We start from the raw sequence: 20410 nt of genomic DNA, 5'->3' as shown, positions 1-20410 counted from the left end.
GTAAATTAAAAGTTTAAATAAAGCAAACAAGAAAGTAGATGCTTCGTAAAAAGAGCCAAGGTCTTGAAAGCAGGCTTGCTTAAGTCTTTGGCTTGGGATAGACTGTAAACCTAAGTACTCATAATCCACTTTTAATTGAAATTTTGATTTACTGTTCTGCTAAATTTGAGCAACTCCTGATTCCTGTATTAGCCTATATGGTACAGAAATGGCTGTAATGTCTTTTTTTTTAGTATTGCTTCAATGATATGCATCACTGGGCAATTGCGTATCAGTTTTGTCCTGAAGCCTGCAGGCTGTAGGCTCTTGAGACTCCTCCACAGACATGCCCGGTACAGAAATATAAGTAGTTTTCATACCATTATAGCACAGGTGAATTTCTGCAGCTCATGTGGTAACTACTGATACATTTTGCATTGCCACATCGCACCAGAAGTTGAGGAGGAGGGCTCTGAACCAGACAATGCAGTCAGGAGTCTGAGCAGAGCGCAATGAGCAGACCCTTGGATGTTCAGCTTTTAAAGTGCCCCTTCTGCTGCAGCTCTGGGCAGGTAGACTCTGCAGCTGTGTTGTGTGCAGTTTCTGAAAACTGTGCTTCAGGGTTAAACTAACCCAGAGAGTCTGAAGAAGAACACAGGCGTGTGTGCTGTGGTTCTAAATCCTGTGTTTTCATCTAAGAAAGCTGAAGGAGTTCTCCTGCTCTGAAGACTTTAAACAATGAATGATAAGGATTAGATGTCTGTCTGTTTAGATTTCTTTTAAGCAGGTACAAAAAAAAAAAAAAAGAGTAAATGTGTTCAAGAACTTATTTTTGCAGATAGGAGCGAGTGTTCTCTGTTTTCTGTTATCCAACAAGTATTGATATCAAGAATGTTGAACAGAGCCAGGCTAGTTTGTCTAGGAAATACTTAATAAAAAGGAAAAAAGAAAGTCAATGTGTTTCTTCTACTGGAATAAAAAATACGCTTTTGCAAAGAGTTGATGATAAAGTATTTCCAGTTTCTGTTTCTGTCAGGCTTCTTAATTGTCAAAGCATTATTGAAAGATCATTTCAGTATTTATTAAAATGGTGTTGACATTCTGGGTAACTTTTACTTTGAGATGCATTTTGCTGCCCACAGGGCCAGATTTCGAACTGCAGATTTCACTCGCAGACAGCTTTTCTGCAATTCGTTTGCCTCCCTGCCTCCCAGTCATTTGTACAAGTCTCTGAGATGTTGAGCTCCTCTGAGAACCTGGCCACAGTGACTTGGTGGGGATGGAAGTCCTTTGAATCTGTGGGTGTGGAGTTGTGCTGAGAGCTTGCCTGGGGTGACGAGATGTGCCTCAATATTGTGTTTTACAGCCCTGTGGCACAGAAGTGAAGCTCTTAACACTGTAGAATAGAATCACAGAATATCTTAAATTGGAAGGGACCCATAAGGATCACTAAGTCCAACTCCCCACTCCTCACAGGACCACCCTTTGGTGTACATCTGGAAAGGGTGAGTGCTGCCCATGGCACACAGCTGTCAGCGTTCTCCTGACTTACTGCCTCTACTCTAAAATTATCCCCTGTCCACTATACAGATGGGTTCAACAACACTTTCTCATGGCTACATTGAGCAGCCATTCCTCTCTTTCACCTCGGCCCTTCCGCCCACACCTCACTCTCTTAAGTTAAAAGATGACATCATCCCCTTAGCAGAAATGAGGATGCAAAGCACTGCCAGTCTAATGTGACACAGCATGTGGCTTGTGCTGATTGTCTCCTGACACCTCTCACCTCTCAGTATTTGTTCAGTTTTCCTGCTTCAGGCTGGCAAAATTATTAGCCTAGTCCTCTGTGGAAAATGGTGGTGATTTGGGGGTTGCCTGGGGAGCAGGGCCAAGGGCAGGCCCTGTGTGGTGCAGGGACCGTGGCCAGTGGCTGATGCAGTACGAGCTCAGCAAGGGGATGGAGCAGGGGATGAGTCAGGCCTGGGGCCTCAGACCCGCTGCAGGTGTTTTCACCCCCAGAAGCATCTGGACTGCTGCAAAGACAGCACATGGCAGGACAGGGCAACAGAAGGGACAGGGTGAAAGAGGACTTTTATTTTAGGTGAAAATAAGAATCAGGGTTACCTGTTTTTACACTATACACTGACACAGTTTATTTCATGTTGGTTACTCAGTGGCTGTTTGTTACTTCTGACATTTGGCAGAGTAACTAAAAGCAGGTGAAGTTTTGTTAGGGTCCTATTCTCATTTATGACAATCACAAAGTTCATCATCACTGGGTGTATCAGCCCCTGCTCTCCCATCCAGGAGCCATGGGAGGTCTGTGGAGGAGCAGAGGAGGCACGTGTTGCACTGAGCAGCATAACACCCTCAGGCGCTGGGTACCCACTGAACTGCCCACGCTTCTTGCACTGCCCACACTTCATCCAAGTGACATCCATTTTAGCAGTCAGAGAGCCTAGCCAGCCACATCTGACCTGCAGACAGAGTCTGTCTTGATCTGTATGGAGAGGTGCATGGAGAACACTGCCTCTCTGTGGTGTTCCATCTTCACCTGGAAGGCCAGGCAGAAGCATGACCTGTGTGCTGGCCCTGAGAAAGGGGTGGACAAGCACTCTGTAGATGCCTCTGGCTGTCTGACCATCAGCAATGATTACCCCTAATAGTTAACTTGCAATGCATAAAACTGTCTTTCATCAGTACTTTGGTCTTCAAGTATTCCCCTTCAGATGCAAAAGTTTTGGTCATTGATCTCCTCTACATGAGTATTTTGAGGACTCTTTGCCTTGCTTCCCAGTGATTTCACATGCAAGCAGGGATGAAATAAGCACTGGTGGTGTAATGTTGTGTAGCATCATCAAAAAAGACCTCAGCCCAGTGGATTTTAACATCTGACAGAGGCGACATAGAAAGCCTTGGCTGGTGCAGACTGGGTGTTGTGCACAGTTAAACGTCCGGTTGAAGGCAGTGAAGCCAGGTGCTGCACCACGCTGTGGGAGCAGCAGTAGACCAGCCCAAGTGGGCATATCACAGGACTCGATTTTCCTGTTCAACACTGTAGGATTTAACAAAGTGTTATGGTGAAAAATCGTACCTTTTAAGAATTTTTATCTCTTTCTTTTGAAGGAAAGCTAATGCACAATCTTCTGTACTAGCACAACCCAAAATGCCCTCCACCTACGTTCCACTTCTCCCCACCTGGTTTAGCAGGACATGCAACAAGCTACCATATGCAATCTTCTTTCTCATAAATATGTGTAGAATAACCTAATAGTTTAACAGCTGTTGAAAAGCATTTAGCAAATTAGTTAGCTGCAAAGCACTTCCAAATCAGATAATGTCACTGTCCGAGATTATGTGGTGAGGTGTATGCACGAGGTTTCCATCTCCCCAAAGCTTTTCTTGTATAAAACTGTGCATATTCATCTGAACCTGTAAAAATCTAAGGGCAGGCAGGCAGGCATGTTTCAGAGCTAGCCCTCCTGATGAGCAGCACCAATAGTACTGTACTAGCAAGAGAGGGCGAGTTCAGATACTTGTGCAGATAAAAGTTGCACACACATGTGTACTCCCAAAGGAAGCAAGAGGCTTCCTTTGTGTTTGAGTCACCATGCACTGGATTTAGTAACTAAAAGTAAGGGCTTGATAGCAGCTTGACCTTTAAAAATGTTTTGGTTTAATAGATGCCTAGGTAAACTACCAAGTCCACAGACAGCATCTGCACAAGATCCCTGGGACTGAGTGCTCATCCCTTGTCACTGAGATTGCCACTGCTGCACATATGTTGGCAGGGCATTTCAGAAAGATCTGCTCAGCCACTGCTGCTGGGGTGTGACTGAAGCAGGGATTGTTTGGTGAGGGCAGCCAGCTCCTTTCCTCTCCCCAACACCAGCTGCTCCACAGTCAGAACAATGGGTGAGGCCTCAAGTACGCTGGATCCGGCCAGTGCTGCAGCAGCAGCCAGGATTTTGTCTTTGCACGAATCCAGAGTGGCTAAAGGGTACATGGAGATGTGTCCACATCCCTGATTAGTCTCTGGTTGATCAGCACCAGAGCAGTGACAGGAGCTGGGACCACCTATGCAGTCTTCTGTAGGTGTGCTGCCAGTATCAAAACTGACTGACAAGGAAGGATTTCAAAGGCACAAACAGCCCTTCAGAGCTCTACTCAGTAATGGAGATTTAGATACCTAGCTCCTCAGCTCTCTTTGAAAGTCTCATCCCAAATTCTTACCAATTGCTAGATATTTAGTCCAAAAGTTGAAGAAATGTGTGTGTGCACATGATGAAAAAAGTAGTGTTTTTTGACTTTCATACTCTTAACTTAAATCTGTATGCAGGTGCCAGGGAACTACATCATAGTCTGCACCATGAAAGGAAGCTATTTTGTTGGATAGGTTCAACAAAAATACAAGGTAAAATAAATATATTTTAGAGCCATAAATGTCTACACTGATAATACTACATAAAAATGGGAATTTGGTAGTTAAATGTTAATCAGGATAAACATCTGTTTAATTGGTAAGATTTTATTTTTTCAGTTCACATATTTTAATAACATCCACTCCCCCCTCCAAAATAGGTTTAAAAACCTATCTGGATTGCTGAAGTGCTAAAGCAAACACACACCTGTTAGAATTGTCAAAAAATATATATCGTTTATATCTGAGAACGTTCTGACTCCCTTTACTGAATGTGCATGATTTATTCTTTTTCTTCTAAGTTAGTTATATTAACTTTTTACCTGCTAGAAAGGCCTTTCATTTAAGTGTGGGCTTGCAGAACTGGCTGAAATACTTCTCCCAGATTCAGACACACACAGAAGGACCATTGTCTTCCACCAGTGCCTTGGTATGATGTCATAACCCTGATCTCTCTGAGTAAGAAGCTTTGATTTATAGCTAGGGCTGCTGCCAATGCATGGTCCACAGAACTTCATATTAAATTAGATGACGTAATGACATGAGTTCAGAGTCTAAGAAGGCATCATCAGACCATCGAAAACCAATTAGAAATTAATTTGCTTATCAGACTAATTTAACAGTGATCTCTGCCGTATTTTAATATTCAAAATTGAGAACTGTTTCAAACTGTCTGTCAGCTGACCTAATGCATTTTGAAATAACAGGCATTTAAAATTGCACTGTACCAAAAACGCATTATTTTTTATCTTTTTAAGGCATGGGCCAGGTCCTTCAGCATTCTCAAATGAATAATGTTGCTTCTGAGTCTGAGCATACATAGAAAGAGTACCATCTTTTGTGTTTACAATTTCACAAATTCTGGCTTCATTGCTGCAGTTTATTATAGGCTAATCTCAGCGTATGGCAAATTCAGTCACAGTTTTTCTTTCTAGCCAGCTGAGAGTCTGCAAAGCTGGGTGCTACCTCAGCACCCTGGAGCAGCTCCGAGACAGAACGATTGTTGCTATTTGGTGTGGCTCTGCTGGATTTAAGAAGTGTCTTTCAGCTGAAAGTGCTTGCAAGTTCTGAACAGCTGTAGGGCTTTGCAGTTAATTGCCAGCTGTATCACTGAATAGGAGTGTCCCTTTTTGCTGGCAGGCTTTTACCAAGTCCTTCAATACCTGAAATATTTGAGCTGGAAGTTAGTTAGGCTAATACTGTTCTCTGCTAAATATTAATCCTGAGAAAATTAGCAGTACTGTCTATATCACATTGCATCTCCCTGTGTGAAATGCTCACTTGTGGAAGTCAGTGACAATGGAAATGGATTTGTCTTATGGCAGCTAGCTTACCACTGGGATGTATAACAGGGCTCAAAAGCCCTTTTTTGATCTTGGGTTTGTAAAGATCTGCAGTTCATCAAGCATGAGTCAGTAGATAAGTGGTAAAACAAGTACCCAGCTGGCCAGTGAACAGTCCTGTCCACTGTGTTGTCTTCTGCTGGGGGTTCCCCTGTGAGCTGCCCAAGGTTCTCCTTTGCAGGGCCCTGATTCGGACTTGATCCTTGAGGATCCCTTCCAAGACAGGGTATTCTATGACTTTCTGTCTAGGAGAAAGCAGCAAGGGTTTGTATCCTGTTCTAAGTCAGGCGCAGTTGCCCGCCCCAGCTGAACATCTCAGTCCCCCAGACGTCAGTGAGACAGTGGGTGAGGGTGTGTTAGTTCCTTGTAGCCTCATAGCAGTGTTTGAGTAACACCACAGACGCTGTGATGGTAAGTGGGTAGCCTGTGAGTACAGTTACAGAATGTTTCTGCATGGGTTTGGGGAGGTGTGCCTTGAAATACCCATAGCTCTTACTTCAGGCCCTCTAAAGTCCTTTGGAAAGTGGAAGAAAACAGTTGCCCTTTCAAAGAAAGAATATAGGGTGATTTTACACCAACTTTTGACACAATCAGAGTATTTTCAGAATGACTGGATCACACCCACAGGTAGTTTGAGTTGAGTTTGCAAATGCAAACATTGGCAAAGATTTTTGGCCTTTGTTACTCGTTTTGTTGGAGATAAATAGGCTGAGAAGAAGCAGATAATGAGACAGAGTAGCATAAATAAATCATTAACTGATGTAATGTAGCAATTTGTGGTATTGTGTCCTCCAAAAGTCAAGTACTACAGTTATTCATGTAAAATACTTGAGATCTGCCCGGGATGGGGGGATATTAATGTCCCCTGACATGCTCAGCTTTACAGGTCTGGTTCCAGATCATCTGGATCATTAGTAATTGTTTCTTCATGTTAAAAAAAAACAAAAACTTACAGGCCTCCTTTCTCCAAACTGGTACCTCATGAAGACATTTGCAGTTTTCTTAAGGGGATTGAGCGGCTGCCATCCCAGTCTGTATGATGCTCATACTCACTCTGCACAGGGTTAATGGCTATGCAGCTGGCAAAACAGAGAAAAGTCAGACACAAATCCCTTCACCATTTCAGCAGGAATACTTTTCCTGTCTTCCGGTGTGACACTTACTCTAGTGATGAGATTAGCATACAAACAAAATATATGATACTGAGCAAGGGCTGACTTTTTTTACTGTGTTGAAAAGAACACAATAGAAAAGGTACAAAAACAGTTCAGTTGAACAAGTTCAGGCAACACTAAGCATCAGTGCAGGTAGTATTTGTCCATTTGAAGACAATTTGTTTCCCATTACATGTAATAACTGATGCCCATAAGTATTAGTTCACAGCAAAACAACCCTGACTAGCCCTGACCAGTCTCTGTTTTCCCTCTGAATTTGTAGGCACCATGAGTATCTTTGGTTGCTGTCTCCATCTCCAAGTGAGTTTTTGGACTAACAGGTGTGGAATAGAGTCCCTCCCACCCATCAGTCCTTCACCTGGTGCAGACCAGAACTTAGTGGTGGTTCTCCATTGGCTGCAGTATGTGTATTTCAGTGTAGCAACACACAAAAAGAGATTCTCAGTATTCATGATGACTAATCAGACCTTCAAATGGACCCCATAGCGTTGCTTTTGTAAAGAAAAAATTCGGACTGAAGTGACAAAAAAGTGCTTGGCACACACCAGGTAGCAAAGGTGTGCTGCAGAAGAGCTACAGTGAAAAGCCAGCCTGAGATCAGGAACCTGCCTTCTGTAAAACTCCCAGCCAGCCTGCCACCAGGGCTATAACCCTTCCCTAGGTTATAACAAGTCAGACAACTCCACGGTTTATTGGAGTTGTATTGCCAGTGGTTGAGCTTGCAATTATTTAGCACAGGTGTTTCTACAGCAGTGATATATTGGGAAAATTCAGTGTTCAACAACCATCATATTTCCAGCTGTGCTGTGGTTAGTGCTAGCACAGTGAACCTAATATAAAACATGTGAGAATATTTGCTAGCTCAGGAACTTGTTAAAGGTATTTTCTTACAATATCTGAGTTGCTGTGTTTATCTAGGTGCATTTCTTCAGTCTTGCATTTTCCTAGAAGGTGTGATAGTAGTTTTGTAAAGCTGTCACTGAAGCTGAAATCTGCTTCTCTGCAACCAAGTGCATTAGTAGCTCTGCTAGCCAGTGTGCAGCACACAACCTGGTGAAAATAAGATCCAATGACAGTCCATCACACCTAGCGTATTTGTCTTGAGCAGCACCTGTGCATCTGTTCCATATATAGACCTGTTTTTACTAGGGTGCTAGAAATCTTGAAACAAGTGTTGCAAGCATCTACATGTAAAAGAACATAAAAGGAACAAAGTTAACAAGGGGCGCGGGGACTATAAAACAAGGGTAGTGAAGTGCATTCACCACCAACAAAACCTGGGAGTGTTAAAAGAGGTTTTATATGTACAGATGGACACGTGTGTTTTAAGGGGCTCAAAAAGACTCATACACAAACATAATAAATGGCTGGACAATGTTGTAAGGGTTTTGTAAAACACATGCAAGTGTCAGAGTCAGAGACACTCATGCAGCCCACATGTATCTGAGCTGAGTTGTGAAAAGATGTTTCATTATTAACTTCATGCCACAATAGGTTGGTTATTAGAATATTATTATTCTATATTCTATTCTATATTATTATTCTATATTCTATATTCTATATTCTATTATTATATTATTATTCTAGTGCCACGAGAAATTTTTTAGAAAGACGATAAATGCCACTATGCATCCATACTTGATTGTTATATGCATTAGAGTTTCATCTGTCTAGAAAAAAATACATCTACAGTTCAGCTTGTCCCTATTATTTGTAATTTTCCTGTTAGAGGAAGCGGGTTAGTTTTACCTGTGCACTGCATCTGTTGTAGGAGAAGCTTCAAAGACACCTATCTTTGATTTGAGAGAGAAAGCAAATGTTGAAAAGACATCTCGATTTCAGAAAGGATCTTTCTTCTCTGATTTGACAAAGTAGCTCTGCATTCGTCATGACTGAGTTGATGCTCACTGACCACATTCTGGTAGTGTTTAGAGACATGACAGCTCAATTAGGGCATCGTTTGGGACAGTGGATAGAGCAAGCAGAGGTCTCGAACAGAAATCAGTTTTTCTTGGTATGCAGAGACTGATTAACATTTGTTAGGAGCTGGCATTAGCAGAAGTCAAATGCAATTATGTAATAAAACTAAACAAATCAGATCCTACTCTTTAAAAAATACCCTCATAATTGAAAACTTCTTGTATGTAGCACTTTGTCATGTATCTTTGCAACTTTATTTTCATTGAACTCTAAGAGCCCCATCTCTACCTTGTTATGCTCCACTTTACTGCGTATACAGACATTTATCAAACGGGCCATCGGTAGCTGTAGAAATGCAGTAGTCTTTCCAAGTTGAAATTCTTGCCTTGATTACTACAAATCCATGGAGCCCTTGGGTCCAAAGCTTCCACTGAAGCACAGCTATTTGCAAATAGATTTTTATAGCACATTAGTGCTGGAGGAGAGTCCAAAGAAAATAGTCCTTTTCAATATTAGAACCAGCTGTGACTTTCTTGTGCTGATGACTCATTCATTTTTTTTATAGGGTGGGAGAACTAGGCAAGAGACACACAGAGTCTTATTCACAACGTTGTTTGTTTTGCAAAGGGTATCCTAGCCACAAGCCAACTTGATCATACCAATACGCAACTCATGTTTATTTAAAACCTTTTTTCTTTTAACAGTTCCAATTATAAAAACAGAACCCACAGATGACTATGAGCCTGCTCAAACCTGTGGACCAATGAACCAAGACTTAAGCCCTCTCTCTAAACCGTACTACAGTCAGCAGATCATGATGCCGCCTGATCCTGGTTCGTGCCTCGTGGCCGGCTTTGCCTCCTGTCAGCAGAGAAACGCTGTGATGTCACCTTCTCCCAACACAAGCCCCAAGCTGCATGACCTTTCGTCCTCTCCATACAAGTGCATCCCCAACCCGGGCCACAGTCACCTCGGACTTCAGCAGCCCGCTGGAGGTGTCCCCACCATACAGGAAGTGCCAAGGTCTATAGTTGTGCACCCAAGCCCCCCCGAGCAATCATCTCACGTCATGCTGCAGCCGCAGGTGAGTCAACATCTGAGCAGTAGCTGTCCCCTTGGTTATCAACAAACACTCTATCCCAACAGTCCCTCTTCTCCAGTTCCATCTGTTACCCAAGAGCCAACCTATTTGCAGTCCTGCAGTCCAACTCACTCATCCATAATGAGTCAACAGCAGCAGCAACTGCCGAAGGTTCACAGAAATGAGTCTCCAACAACCCAACCACTGTCCTTGCCAGAGTTGCATGAGGAAAGTAATCATAATTTGGCCCCTATTCCTGTAACGATCAAGCGAGAACCTGAGGAATTGGACCAGATGTACCTGGATGATGGTAAGTCTTCCACAGCACAGGTTTGCATTCACCATGTTGCTCTATCAGTGAGTTACCTTAACCTCCCCTTCTTTTGAATCCTGGTGGAGAAAAAGTTCCATTAATAGCCTGGTGGAAAGGTACGGACTTTGCTTGGATCGTCTTTTTACAGGAAAGGGACCTTTCATTTCATTTTCAATAATGAAACCACATTATCTGTGCATTAATTGTTGTTAGTTAGCGTAGAGCTCTAGCTGCATGACCAATAGCTATGTGGAAATAATCTTAACTGTATGTTCTTGGCTTACGCCCATGCCAGTGACCTGTAGAGCTGCAGTGAAAATATATTTAACATTGTCCCATTCATAATGCAGTGAAATGTCTGATGTGCAAATCTGTTCACTGAAACTAAATGTTAAACTGCTCTACTTCAGTTGAGAAGGTTCAAATTAAAAATGGAGGCGTATCTTTCAGTGTCACTTTTCAGTCTATTTGCGTCTGATGTTAAGATTACCTTCTTTTTCCCCCCTTTTTTTTTTGTGGCCTTGCTGCTGCTTTTTTTTTTTTTCTTTTTTCTTTTTTCTTTTTCTGGTTTTGTAAGATTCTGTATGCATATATATTCTACATGCAGCACTGAAGAGTTAAAATGCTATGATAAACTTGTAAGACCCTATTTCCCTAATAATAATTAGTTGAATGTAATAAAAGGGATGATATGGAATTAGGTTCTGTGACTTTACTGAACTGCCATTTAGCATTGCTGGTAAGTATCCAAGTAGTATTCTGGACCCTTACCTTAATGCAGGTTGTGAATTCCCTTCCAATAACCAGGTAACTTTATATAACATACCATGGTAGTTGAAGAAGAAATGCCACTTAAACGGCTGCATTGAAACTAATTGGTGCCAAGGAACGTCCAAATATTATTGTCCTTCAGGGAGAATTTAAGGACAAGTCATTGCACTGGTTTCTTTTTAAAAAGGACATTTTGTCATTCTATTGTAAACAGCATGCTACTCACTGAATCAAGATTGCAAATTAATGTTCTGGAGTCTGAGTAGCAGCTCTTTGCTTTTCAACTCTAGAAAAATCTAGGAAAATCATTTTTCTTAGCAGAAGTTGCTATTAGTTACATGATAGAGAAGTCTAGGGAGCTTTTCCTAATTTAGAGTTAAGGTCACTAGTTTTGCACAACACATCTTTTGGACAAAGTTTTCTTCATGCAGTGTGTATTTTTATCATTTACCTTTGCTGCAAGGAATGTGATTTCAACAAGCTAAATTAGACAGGTACACAAGCCAAAAAAAGCCATGCCAGAATTTTGGATTTGAGAAAAAAAGAGAATTTATCTATGTAAGGAGGAGGATTTAGATACATCTAAACCTAGTGCAAGCTGTCTTTTTTAGAAAAGTGCAAGAAAGGGGCAGCCTTCCTGCTTTACCTCTCAAAAATCCAGCAACCTCTTCTCTGACAGAACCATGAACCTGCCTTTGACTGGTCCCTACTGGAGAGATGGGTCTGAGTCTCATGGATGAAGGGTGAATGAAGCTCCTCAGCCTGCATTAGGTTTCTCATGGAGGAACAGAGGAACTTTGTTACCGTGTGGTCTGAGAGAGAGGTTTTAGTATTTTCAGCCATGCTCATTCTCTCTGACAAAGCGTAAATGGTTTAGCCTTTAACCTCATCTCTGTTCCATCCTTCCTCTGGACAGACATGCACACCAGTCCTGTAACAGATGACCAGAACTAATTGCATAGGTCACCATGTACATCTGCAGTGATACTTGAGGTTGACTTTGAAGATCTCTTCAGCTAGCCAAATCAAGATATACTTCCCTTTGGCATGCAGTAGGCTTTCAGAATCATTCTGTGGCTGACCACGAGAACTATAGACCAAGAAAGACATAACAGTCCTGATAACAGTATATAATAGGAAGAAACCCAAGCCTTTGTAGTTCAATAAATTAAATACCACCAGTTACCTCCAAAGGGAGTCAATCAGAAATGGCTAAAATGATCTTTAGATTTGTTTCAAGGGTCACGCTGATGGAGCTCAACCCATATTAGCTGCCTTGTCCTATCTGAACTTTATCTCACTGCCTGAAGAAATGGTCATCCACTCTGTTTATGTCTGAAGTGGACTATTACCCTCTTTATATTTGTCTCAGTATCTGGATGAGGGGCTAAAGGCAGGAAGTGTTTCTGGTTGGATTTGTGCTGGGCAAGATGCCCTGTTCAAACCATGCAGAACTCTGGCATGCTTCAGACACACAGCACAGGAGCACGAAGCTGTGAGTCGGGCTGGAAGCCTGTTTAGGTATATGCTTCATTCAATATGCATTTCATGAAGGCAGCATTTTCGCCACCACTGCAGACATGGGTTTCACATTACATTTAATCTGATGGAACTGCAGGCTCCTGTGGAAAGGGTGGCCTCAATCCATCTTGCTCTGCCACATGTTCTTGCTGCTTCCTTCGAGTCATATCAATTGATTATGGAGCAGCAGAGCAGGCTAATGGAAAATTGGCCTGCCCAAAATAGCTAAATCCATGTAGTTTTCTGTTGGGTCAGCTCACGGAACCACGTCCGGTAGCTGGATTCAGCCCTTGAGAGGAGGGCAAGAAGCCTGGTGCTGTGGGCTGAGTGGTGCTGCAGGGTCACTCTGGGTGGCAGAAGCCCACCAATAGGCCAGAGCAAGTGTGGGTTGAAGCCAGTTCTGGTGTGATCTTATCTTCCCTAGCGACTATCTAATCACTCATCTTGTTTTGGTTAAAAATCCCCTTTTCATGCTCACCTGTCAGTTACAGAAGGGAGACATTGCACAGTCTCAAAGGGTAGTTTGGCCACTCTGGTGACTGCCTGGAAACCACCAGTATTCCTCCTGGTGTTGCAGGGGGTGCTGCTCACTGAGATCATGGAGAAGGCAAGGCAGACATACGGCACCTTTGTGCCTGGGACTGTTTCAGACCTCTGACCCTAACAGTGGAATAGGGGACCGTGAGTTTTGGTGAGTGGCTCATACCAAATAGGAGCAACTCATTTTTCCATGTGCCTGACTTTTTTTTTTTAAACAGGAGCTTTTTGAAGGTATCCCTGTTTTTAATTACTAGTATATCCACCTCTAAGAATTCTTCTTGTTGGAAGACTGGATGGAATATCTGTAGCACTTGTGAACAATCTGAGAACCAGAGACAGGTCAAGTGTACTTAATTGCTTTCCTTGCCTGCTACTGCAAGTGTAACAACTCTTTTCCTCATCCCTGATTAATGAAATATTTTAATGACATTAAAAATTAAATTCTCAAAGCATTGCTCATTTTAATAAGTATATCTTTGCAGCATCTTGCAGCTATTTAATACCTCCAGCTTTATCTAAAAGTATTTAAGAAGCGTGAGATATTGACATCTAACATACTTAGGAGACTACCAGAAAAATAAAATATCCAATTGATTTTCCCAGATTATAACTGATAAAATTTTGGTTGCTTGTTTACCACTTTAAGGAGGTTTGATTTATGTATCTAATATGCATAGAGCAATTTGGGACTAGTATAAGCAGAAATCTTTTGGTTTCAGCTTATGGGTTCAAATTAGTATTCGTTCTTTTAGTTCTGGTATATGAATCAGATAGACCATTTACACTGCAAAGTATAATAGGCCATTTCCACTGCAAAGTATAGATGGAAAAAAACAGTCAATTAATTTATATGAATAGAGATCCTTTATATGGTGGCATCTTCCTGCTTTGGTAAAGGTGGGTAGCTGAAGTAATATAAAGGGAGCACAGGAAGAAAATTCCATTTTGGTGAGGAAGTTCTGGTCTTGGCAGTCCTTTTTTAAATCAAAATCTACAGTAGCCACCTGGGCTACTCATTAAATGTGTTGTCCATTTCAGTATGTGAATATATGATTCCACATATAGAACCTACTTAAAACTCATGCCACAAAGTGATACCTGATATATTATGGCTATGCTCTTGATACTGAAAGGTATCTGGCTTGGATACCAGCACCCGTTTCAAATCATTTTGAGTTTAGCCTTATTATTAGCAAAATTATGGCTGACTGCCTTTGCTGCTTTCACAGGAAATTTTGATTAAAAGTGGTTGAAAATGTGACATTTAAGACTGATTTTGGTCCTCTGCAAAAGTCCACAGTCATTTGCAGGGGGAGAGGGAGTGTCTCCAGTCCTCTGCACCAGGAGCTCTTGCAGAGGTACCTGCAGGACACTGGGGCAGCCTGGTAGGTGATGCTGGGACTGACGGTGTCTCCATGTGCGTGTGCCACTCCTGCCCTAGGCAGTGAAGGTTGAGTGATGTTTGCCTTTCAGATCTAACCTGGGAGGAGTGTGAAGTGCTAGGGTGCTGGAGCTCATGGAAAATCATTAGGCAGGCAGGCTGGAGAGACCTCTCTAGTACAAGTCCATGCTGTAATTTCTTTCAAGAAAATAACACATTATTTAGGTATTGATGTGTTTGCTATACAGCCCTTTGAGACATGAAGTGGAATTATTATTGCCAAAGAGATGGATAGTTCGGGGAAGCTACAAGCTGATGAGAATTCTTCCAGGTCCTTTGAACCAGATGTGAAAATTTAACTAATTTATATCTTTGACACCTTTATATTTTGAGTGTGCTTCTCTCTGCAGCTTTCTGACTAGTACTTAGGTCAAAAGCTATGCTAGTCTGCTCTTGACCTAAGCCTTCCTCTTTTCTGTTGACTAGGGCAGCTCAGACAATTTTTCAGAGTTTTAACTGCCTTTCTTAAGTGGTAGAAGAAACCCGAAGCCAGAGGCTGGAGAGTGGAAGTTCACACAGCTTTCCGGATGTTCAGGCAGCTGGGAACTAGCCAGGCTCACAACAGGAGATGCTGTAGGTGACTTGAAATCACCTTCCTCATCCCCATTTCCTTTTCCTGGATGTAGTGTAGCCTGTGTGGAACACAGAGCTGAGCTCCAAGTCTTTCATGTCACCAGGATGGATGCTGCCAAAAAATATTTTTCAGGTTGTAACTGGCACTCCCACAAGCTATTAGATACTTTACCTGCAGCAGAATGACACTTATTTGTGAAATTATTTCCTGCTGTTGGAAACATCAAAGAATGTAGTTTTCATTACAGATGAAAATGAAGCTATTTTGAAAAAGTAAGAGGGAAACACATTGGTACCAGCAGGAAAAACTGTATGACTTACATTCTCCGCAGATTTTAAGGTGTATTGTACGTTCTGTAATCCCATTTGTTATATTAATGTGCAAAACTTTACAAAAGCAGTTTTTCATTGAGAGCAAAGCAGCATCCTGGATGATTCTTTAATCAAGGTACTTGATTACTCTGTGCTTGAGTACTAAAGGCCTGGCTTCTAATCTCAACTTTTGAGATGCAGTGGCAGCCTTGTTGAAATCAGGAGTACACTCCCATTGCGGGTCATGAGGCCAGGGTTCCATGTGCTGTTGAAAAAAATGTTTTCCAGAATGTCCTGAGTCCTGTGTAAGAGCCAGAACTGAAATAACAGTATCTGAAAGACAGATCTCCTGTCTGAAGTTTTGTATATTAATTCAGCCTCCTCCTCTCCACATGAACGCTTTCATAAAAGTCTCTATCCTGATCTTGACTTAATCAGATCTATAAATCTTTGCATAGTAAGATGAAAATACACAGGCTATAAACAAAGGTATCTGATGTTTGGATATGTGGCTAGCAGAAAGTATCAGAACCACATAATCATCTTTTTTAAAACAAGGAGGCTTTTGTTCTTGTGATTGTCTTTGCACAGCTGTGCGTTTTATAGCGCCATGCCAATGAATGCACTCATTGCGACTTGTATTTTACTCTGAAAAGGTAAATTGGGAGTATTAAGCCCCCAATAAGTATGTAAAAGTGGCAAAACCACAGGTAAAGTGTTACTGAAAGCTGCAGTCCTGCCAGCCATTTCATTTTAAACATGGCTCTTTTAAATATAACTTTTGCAGTAAAAGCTGTAACTCCTGGATGTAATATGAGCTATTGCTAATGTCATTCCCATGAATTGCTTACAGTGTTGAACCATTAGATGTCTGACAAGTCCATATATCTCCTATACAGTATATATGAAAGTTTTTTGCGTCTAAACCATATGTTCATTTTTTCACTCCTCTATATTCTGGAAATGCACGTGGTTTGGTGATATAGTTTATTTGAACAGGAACCATAGCAGACAGAATTATTCTTTCGCTGAAATGTATCCTTTTTCATACATCTCAGCTTCATGATTAAAGCGATTGGCTCTTGAGGCGTTAAGTTTAGTCTGCTTCTGCCACAATTATGCCTTTGAAAACTCCTGAGTTCACCTACTGATTTCCAGTAGTCCAAATGTCATTAGAACAACATGCAGGTAGTCTGCAAAGTCCAGTAACACTGTCTACACTTTTGGCTTGGGCAAGCTTTTCCCTTCCTCCCTCTTGGCCAAGCCTCACAGCTCTGGGAGAAAACAAATCACTTTCCTCATGGAAAATTTTACTTAACCTGGCATGGTGCCTGTGCCTAGACCCTCCTCGTCTCTAATGATGATTGAAAGTGTACATGCTACTGTGATAAAACATGCTGAGTCGTTAACATTTGGGGCTCGGGTTGTAGGCGATGAGTAAGGGAGGGCTGAAGTAATGCGTTCAAGTCAGACCTTTGGTGGACTTGCACGTCTGCGTTGGAGGGGGATCCTGTTACATTAAACCACACACCCACAGGAATGCATTTTGCTGTTTCTAGCAAGTCTGATGAATTGGGTCTCCCAGGAGGCCCACCAGAAGAAAGCTCCCAGAAGCCCAGATGACCAGACTAGGTATCTTTCCTGGTTTTCTGCAAGCCCCAGGTGTACAGTGCCCAGAGAGCAGATCTGCCTACGTCTTAGCTGTGGTATGCTGTGAAATACAGTAGGGAACTTTGCTTTCTTTCAACGCCACCACTTGTATTTCCAGGGAGCTCCTTGAGTCTCAGGCTTTCAAGAAAGTGTCCAGTCCCTTTGGAGAAGTCCGTAGTGGCTCCAGCCTCATTCAGTGATGCCAGACACTGGTGGAGGGAGCAGAAGGCTGACAAAGCAACAGGAAAGCTGCAGAAAGCAGTGTTGAAAAAGCAGCCTTTGGTTGATGAGCATCAGCACACCCACCTTCACGTTAACATTTGGAGTTATTAAGTGTTTGTCTGAAGCTGCGTTGCTCCCCCCTCTTTCCATCTGAGAGCAACTTGGAAGAATTGGCTTCTCGCTGTCATGCCCGATTGATTCTTCCATTTCTATATCAATGGCTGTTGGTGTTGCCATTTCAAATGGTAAAGGCTTTGTTGGTTATTTTCTGTAAGCTTTCCCTGGCAGTCAGGAGAGAAGAAGTTGCTGTATCTGAGCCTTGGTAACATTTACATCTGCTTTTGAGGCTGGAGCAGTGCCAAAGAAAATACATGGCTTGCAGAAGCACAAGCTTCGTGAGAAAGCTTTGTTCTGATGCAAATTATTTTAGGAATATATTGTTTGTTTGAATCGTTTCTGCTGAGCTGAGCAATATTAGCTGCTTAGGCGTGGCCTCGTGCCTTGGCCTCCGTGCTCTCGTGTCCTGAACCCCTTCTGTCCAAACATTCGTGGGGAAGTTGTGGTAGCAGGCCCCTCTTCTCAAGGGAGCAGAATACGGCTCAGCAGCACCTCGGCAGAGCTGGGCTGGCGGCTCAGCCCAGCAAACACATCCGTGTCAGAGGGAGCAGCCTCCCTGCCTTCACGTACTGCGCTCTCAGAGAGGCACTGGCAAGCTGCTGGATCCCAAGCTGTGGAGGGCCTGCCTGCTCCCACTTAAGTCAATAACACTGTTCCCTTTGGGTTCGTTGGGAACAGGACCAAGCGTGTGGCTGGTAGTTAAAGCACACATAATAGCTGCATTCATGGAAGCCTGGTCCCTGATAGACAGGCAGAGAGGGAGTTTTTCCAAGCAGATTTCTGCACCACTCATTGTTTGATCTCTGTCTGCCGGACAGCTGGGGGCTGGGTCAGAGGCCTGATAGTGGCTTGACCATCGCTGCAGAGAGCAGGCTGCTTGATAACCTGGCTCCGGGTCTTTCCTCCTCTCTGAGGAGCTGATGCTGATTGCAGCCAAAGGGGGCACAAGCTTCCACAACAGCCTTATCACCAGGCTGGGAGGAAGCTTATGAAAAAAAGCAGACCCTCAAAATGTTCCCGTTGTCCTCTGTCACTGAGGAAGTCTGCAAAGCCTGGGTATTGAAAATACCTGGGAACAACGGGTGAGTAAGACATGCAGTAGGAAAACTGCAGTCCTGTTCCTGACTGGCCAGCCTGGCTGGGTTTGGCAGCAAACCAGGGACATGGACTAGCCCTCTATCTCCTTTACAGGCTTCACTTTTAGGTCTTCTCCATTTTGCACACCATGAAACCTACTGCAAGACAAATAGCAGGAAGCTGAGTGAGATGGTGCTTCAAGTGTGTCAAAACTCCCAAACCTTATTGTTCCCGAACACATAAATTGCAGTATGAGCACTGGACCAGTCTTGAAAAAGCAATGCTACAGGCTATCCAAATCCATAATTAGTGGATTAATTCCTTGATTGTTACGTAGTTATAGCTCATGTGTAAACGCAAGAATGTTCCTCACTTGCCTTTTCTTTGCACAACTAAAACATGATTTCTCTAATTAATTTTGACTCTTCTGCAGCCGTACTGCTGCAGAGAATGCAGAAGACAAGATTTTACTCTTCATGTCTGTACTGTCCAGATTGCTTTTGATGTTAAATTTCTGTGGGAGCTAGAGCCGAAGATCTGTTCCATTTCATAACTTTTGTGATAGCTTTGGGGTTGCAGAATAGGTATTGCTGTAGATATTATGAATCCATTTTGATATCCTGGGAGCAGCAGTTCCTTTTCTAGTGCTTCAGGGAAAATATGTGTTTCAGTGCCACCTCATAAGCAAAATCTTCTGCAGATTACTTAAGAAGTAGAAAAATCACTATTTTGGGTCACAAGAGAAGCCTCCAAAAATAACAAACCGAAGAATATTTATTTTAGCCTTATTTCTATCCCGCATATGCAAATCCAGATAAAGTGTCTGAAATTATCTATAAGACTTTGTGTTCTAATTCTTTATCTTTGTAGTTGTGGTGAGTGAGAGTGATCTAAGTCTTTGTACTAATGACTGACTTTCCTGAAAATCCTGTAAGTGTCTGTTGAGTAAAGCCTTTTAGAAACATGAGGTCAGGTGGAGAAGCCCATCCCTTGGAGTTTCTGCTGTGCAGTCAGTTCCTGAACCATTGCAGCTCCATACTGCTGCTCACCTCTGAGCTGTGATTGTCACTAGTGCTGAGCTTTTGCTATCCAGTTATTCTTTTGGAAGACTGAAGTGAATGGTAATCTCTTTGCTATTAGTTGATTTCTGTTATTTTCCTGTGTGATGACTGTGTTCCACCAAGCTCCAGGCTGCACTTGTACTCAGCTAGTGGCTTGAGGCCTTTCACCTCAGACCATCTGCAGGAGGCATTAACAACTTCTCCAGGCATCTTTTTCTTGTAATAATGTCTTTGGGTCTGTAGTACTGGGAGGTTCAAATGTTTTTCTCAGTCTAACATGACTTTGTATGAAGTTGCCATAGGAAAAGAGAAACTGGTTCTGTTTTTTTTTCAATTACACTCTTTGTTTTCTTTGTTCTGAGAAACATCCCTGACTCATTAGCTGGTAGACCACTGCATGACACAACGTGGGCCCCAGCAGCCAAAGGCAAGAGCTTCCTGAAGTTGCTAGAATTGATGCCACACAAATTCCAGTTTTGAGAGGGTTGTAATGAGTCCAAGGTTTGCGAAGTTGTACCTCAGCTAGACACTGCACAAGATCTCTCTGGAAGGGCCACCAGAAATGGAGATGGCTGCTCTGTTCCAAATCCTGAGCTCCTAGGTAACTTTGAAAGAGCTCTCAGGCATTTTTTTCTTGGTTCCTTCTTCCCCACAGAGAGTGTGTTAGGATGAGGAAAGACCTCGTTACAAAAGAAAAAAAAACAAAGCTGATCTTAGGGCAGAAAGTGCCATCAGCCACGGAGAGAAGACTATGCTTTTTTGCACCAGCAGACAAACCCAGGGGCAATGGCTGCTTCAGAACACTTTCCAGGAATTATCCCAGTTTCTGGAAACCTGTGCTGGACCTTTACAGGCCAGAAAAGCACACTGCCATCTATTTAAACCACAGACTCA

The 20410-nt window shown here is 42.6% G+C and overlaps 1 protein-coding gene across 4 annotated transcripts in view; it reads left to right on the top strand.

The window, feature by feature from the left end:
• The window catches only part of NFATC1 (nuclear factor of activated T cells 1), a 108995-nt gene that overhangs the window by 68038 nt on the left and 20547 nt on the right, over nt 1–20410 (top strand). For 2 of the 4 annotated variants that reach the window (XM_066323683.1, XM_066323692.1), the window contains exon 9: nt 9542–10228. In XM_066323683.1, coding sequence (XP_066179780.1) covers nt 9542–10228 — 687 coding nt within the window. The remainder of the gene's footprint in view (nt 1–9541; nt 10229–20410) is intronic. The other 2 variants (XM_066323699.1, XM_066323708.1) reach the window with 2 other exon arrangements.

The sequence above is a fragment of the Sylvia atricapilla genome, chromosome 1 (genome assembly GCF_009819655.1).
Source record: "Sylvia atricapilla isolate bSylAtr1 chromosome 1, bSylAtr1.pri, whole genome shotgun sequence".
Lineage (NCBI taxonomy): Eukaryota > Metazoa > Chordata > Aves > Passeriformes > Sylviidae > Sylvia > Sylvia atricapilla.
The sequence above is the reverse complement of the archived record's forward strand: the minus strand, read 5'-3'. Positions and strand labels throughout refer to the sequence as shown.